Source organism: Cynocephalus volans, chromosome X (assembly GCF_027409185.1).
Source record: "Cynocephalus volans isolate mCynVol1 chromosome X, mCynVol1.pri, whole genome shotgun sequence".
Lineage (NCBI taxonomy): Eukaryota > Metazoa > Chordata > Mammalia > Dermoptera > Cynocephalidae > Cynocephalus > Cynocephalus volans.
In genome coordinates this window covers 110,768,204-110,772,578 of record NC_084478.1, presented here as the reverse complement: position 1 = coordinate 110,772,578, position 4,375 = coordinate 110,768,204, and the positions used below count along the sequence as shown (strand labels likewise).

Below are 4,375 nucleotides of genomic sequence, written 5' to 3'. Positions count from 1 at the left end.
CTCAAATGCTTGTTTGAATATGATTAATTCTGTTTGAACTGTTCACTTAGTTTCTTTCCGCTTTATGGTTGTTTGCTTTGTGAGAAGTTTTGTTTCCTCATCTTTTTTTAAGAATGTTTTTGTATGGAATTTCTTTCTTCCTTTGGTGTATTTGTATGATATTGGTTTGTTTTACAAAAATCCTACTTTAACGATGCCAATTTTTGTCGGGATAGCAAAGTCCAGGCCTTTAAGCCTTTTTCTTTGCTTGTTTTGGTGGCAGAGGGAGAAGTTTTGAGTGCTCTGATTCTGTGGTTCTCTCATGTCCTGCAAGAGCATTTTTCTTTTCCATTTTTGTTTTTTCCCCCTTTTGTTTCTTTTCCCCATCATTACTAAATGCCAAAGGATGCTTCACCCTTCCTCTTTGCCGTTTCTCTTCTTCTTCCATTTTTTTTTTTTTTTTTTTTTTTTTTTTGTGGTGGGCTGATATGGGGATCCAAACCCTTGACTTTGGTGTTATAACACTGTGAAGCTATTTTTAAGTCTTGTAAGTCTTCCCTACCTCTTTAAATGTCACATATTTTGAAGTCTCTTCTCTATAGACCCTGCTCTTATCTTCCAGGATATCTTTTTGGTATTTTCAGACTTATCATGGGCCTAGTCATTCTGGCCGTACTTTTAGATCAACTTTAAGCTTGCCATCTTTCTTCCTCAGTATCTCTTGCAGCTCTTCTTGGTCTGTCTTTGCTTGCCACTAAGCCCACTGATGAGCGTGTGACAGATCATGTGCTGGAATATCGTGCTTTTTCTCGTTTTACTCACAATTATTTTGAAGTTTTGTCATCTGTTTCTAAGTGATGATGAGTATGTGCTTTTGGACAGATTTACATTTGTTTTTTCTTGGTGATTTGCATCATTTTGGAAGGAAGTATTGAGAGGCAGGTAGATAGATGGTCAATGTTGTCTTCTGCTCACTTACCCCTGATTTCTACTGACATTTTATCTTATGCCAATATGTATATGTATGAAGGCACACACAAACGTAAACTCTTACACACACACTCGAGTCTATTCCTATTCTATGTCTACAGTGGAGGTCTCCTGAGGTGGCTGCCTGATTCACCATCTACAAGGGTACTTCAAAAAGTTCATGGAAAAACAGAATTAAAAGATAATACGGATCTTTTCATGAACTGTCTGAAATACCCAAGTATTTATTCAATAAATATTTTGTCCACTGCTAACCTTGGTGGCAGATAAGGGACTGTGAATGTCTTCTCAGGATTTGTAAATATTCTTCACTCTGAAGCAGGTTCATAAAGATGGACAAAAACGCCCCAGCCACACTACTAGACCTTGCTGTACGAAGTCTGCTGAGTAATGAACGTGTAGCTATCCATGCCCTTGAAGAGCTCCCAAGAGTCATGTTCGCTCCGTTTTTCACTGCCGCCTTCTTGGGTGGTCATAAGAAGGTACTGAGGGAAATGGTGAGGATTTGGCCCTATCCCTGTCTCCACGTCGGGACATTGAGAGTACGGGAGTCACAATATGACAATTTCGAAGCTATGATTGACGGTCTACAGATCCTTCCTGCCCAGAACTCTTCTTCTTGGTAAGACTATGTATAATAGAGACATAGTGAGTCAGCAGGAGGGTATGAGACGGGCGTAGGAGACGGCCTAACAGTCTTTCAAAGGTAGTTAATGGTGAATGCTGAGGATCTCTGTGAGGCTGTTGGTGGAACATTTGGGGTCACCTTAAGGACTCTAATGTCTTACAGAGTTGATTATGGAACAGAAGGGATTGAGGATACTATTAATAGATTTGCCTCCTGGGTATGATTACATGGAAAAAGGACATGGGCATTGAGACTGGGATCATCAGAAGAGAAGAAAAGATGGGGAAAAGAAAGAAAGGCGCTAAATTTTTATGGAAAAGGCTTTGTTGGTAAATGGTGTATGGACTGAAGACCAGGGATAAAGGGATTTTGTTTCAGCTTCCCATCATTGATCCTGCTGGGTTGTATTAAAATCAGCTACCTCTCAGATATTCTGTCTTCTCCTCTCCTTACAGGGCGCCAAAACTGAGGATTCTAGATTTAAGTCAGAATCCAGGCTGCAGGACCACATGCTCTGAGATCAGGACCACATTCCCTTTCTGTTTTCATTCATGTGTTCACTCTCAGCACTCTATTGTGAAAACAGAAGAAACCCCACAAAGAGTTAGGTGCCCCGGAACTGTAAATTCAGAGTCTGAGCCTCAGTCATCCAGGGAACCTGTGGAATTATTAGTGAACATTTCCCTAGATAGTACCTGGAGAACAGGGCGATTTCTTTCTTTACTTCGAAATAAAGTAGAGCAGAGCTTTGGGTCCTTGCACCTCTGCTGCAGAGTTTTGCAATTTGATGGAAGGCTTGCCCACGAACACATCCTGCAGCTTCTGGATATGGGATGCATTGGTCACCTGAAAGTGGATGACATTTATCTGAGTCAAGTCACCACCCTTTTGGCTCAGATGACCCACCTCCACAGCCTTAGTATGTCTCACATCCGTTTTACATCTTGTGTGAGGAGACGCTTTGGGACTTTTCTCACCCATCTTGGGCAGATGAACACCCTTCAGCAGATCCGTTTGTATTCCTGCCGCACGCATCCGCTTCAGGAACTGCTCAGGTGAGGAGCTGGGGAAAGACCTGGGTTCCCTGAACCACCCCGTTGTTAAGACAGGAGAGCAACCATTCTTGGATATTCCTAATCTCCTTGTAACCCATTCCTCCTTCCACCTCAATATGGGCACTGCTGGGTGTATGAAACTGGCCAGGCTAGAGAAGCTAGAAAATTATGATGTGATCATTCATTCTTTCAGTCAGTCAGTCGACCATGTGCAGACACCATGATAAGTCTGTAGATACATTGGTGAAAAAGACCCAGTCCTTCTCCCCTTGGAGTTTACAGCCTTTTAGGGAGGAAGGGGAGACGTTCAGATGGAGAAATGTTTTATGCTGTGGCACTGATGCACCTCATCATGGTCTGGCTAGAACAGTTAATACTGCCAGATCATTTTGCTCCTGTATTTTACCCAAGCGTTAGGCCCTGAGTAGAGTGCTTGTCATTTGGGTTTTGGTCAAAGGGAATCCTTAGTTGACTGCTTTCCCAGTTCCCTCCCCACCAAATAAGTAAACTAAATCCACCATTGATTTCATTGTAAGTACTAAGTGCATTAAATTTTTTTCCACTTAATCTTTCCCGCAACTCTACATAATAGTTGCTATTGTGCATGTTTTAAAGATTTAAGAAACTGTATCTGAGAGTGGAAAAGTAATTTTCTTAGAGTCTGATTCCAAAGCCCACATTGTTAACTGCTGTTGCAACATATGTGCAAATTAGTTTATTCTAGAGCCGTAGATACCTCTAACTCAGGACTCCTTGTCCTGGTCCAATCCTCATTGTGCAGAAATAACTTTCTTTTTTCTGTCTACAGATACCTGCCACCTCAGTTGGATGCATTGTATCTCTCTTTCTGTGGACTTTCTAACAGAGGCATCACTGTCCTGTCCCAGAGCCCTGCAGCCACCCATCTAAGATTGCTGAGTCTCAGCAATGTCGAGATATCCTGGGAACTTTCTGAGAACTTCCAGACTCTGCTGGTGAGTGTCTCAGGCACCCTGCAGTATCTAGAGATAGATGATTGCCTGATGACTGATTCTACTCTCACTGCTGTCATTCCGGCCCTGAGCCGCTGTTCCCACCTCCGTGTCTTTAGCTTTGCCTCCAACCCCATTACAATGAGTGTGCTCACCAGTCTTCTGCAGCACTTAACAAACCTGACGGAGCTGAAGCGTGTAATTTATCCTGTCCCTGTCCATTGCTATGAACAATTGCATAATCCTCGCAGTTTGAACCGACAGAAGCTTTCTGAAGTGCAGGCCCAATTGAAGGCGATGCTGCAGGTGGTAAAGCGGAATGACATGCGCTGGACCAGTTCTCCTGAGTGATTTTCATGGTACAAGGACTTGATTTAACACTGACGTGTGGCCATTAAAGCACGTAGTGTTCTCACCTGTAGCCCAAGCTTTAGAGACACATATGTAAAATTTTATAGTTCCAGGAACCTCGCGTTAGGAAGATTCCATGTGTAACTGACCTCTATAAAAATAAAGAACTCTAAAGAAAACAGAGGGCTTTGAGAGGTCCTATGGGTCTCTTACCCATTGTCCTCCAAATCCTCCTCCTTGCTCCTGACCACAGTGTTGGGCATGTGACATTGGCTGACCTAGTCATGGTATACCATTTCCCTGCCCAGACTAATTGGTTCACTTACGGGTACTTGACACAAGTCAAAAGAGTTGAAACCTTTTCTTGATGATATTTTGGAATAGCTGGTGGTTATTGAAGC

The 4,375-nt window shown here is 42.7% G+C and overlaps 1 protein-coding gene across 1 annotated transcript; it reads left to right on the top strand.

Moving 5' to 3' along the window:
* The first annotated feature begins 1,301 nt into the window (after positions 1-1,301).
* On the top strand, positions 1,302-3,974 carry LOC134368186 (melanoma antigen preferentially expressed in tumors-like). The gene is made up of 3 exons (XM_063084730.1): positions 1,302-1,591; positions 2,053-2,652; positions 3,461-3,974. The coding sequence occupies exons 1-3, from the start codon at positions 1,302-1,304 to the stop codon at positions 3,972-3,974; spliced, it is 1,404 nt and encodes a 467-aa protein (XP_062940800.1).
* The last annotated feature ends 401 nt before the right edge of the window (positions 3,975-4,375 follow it).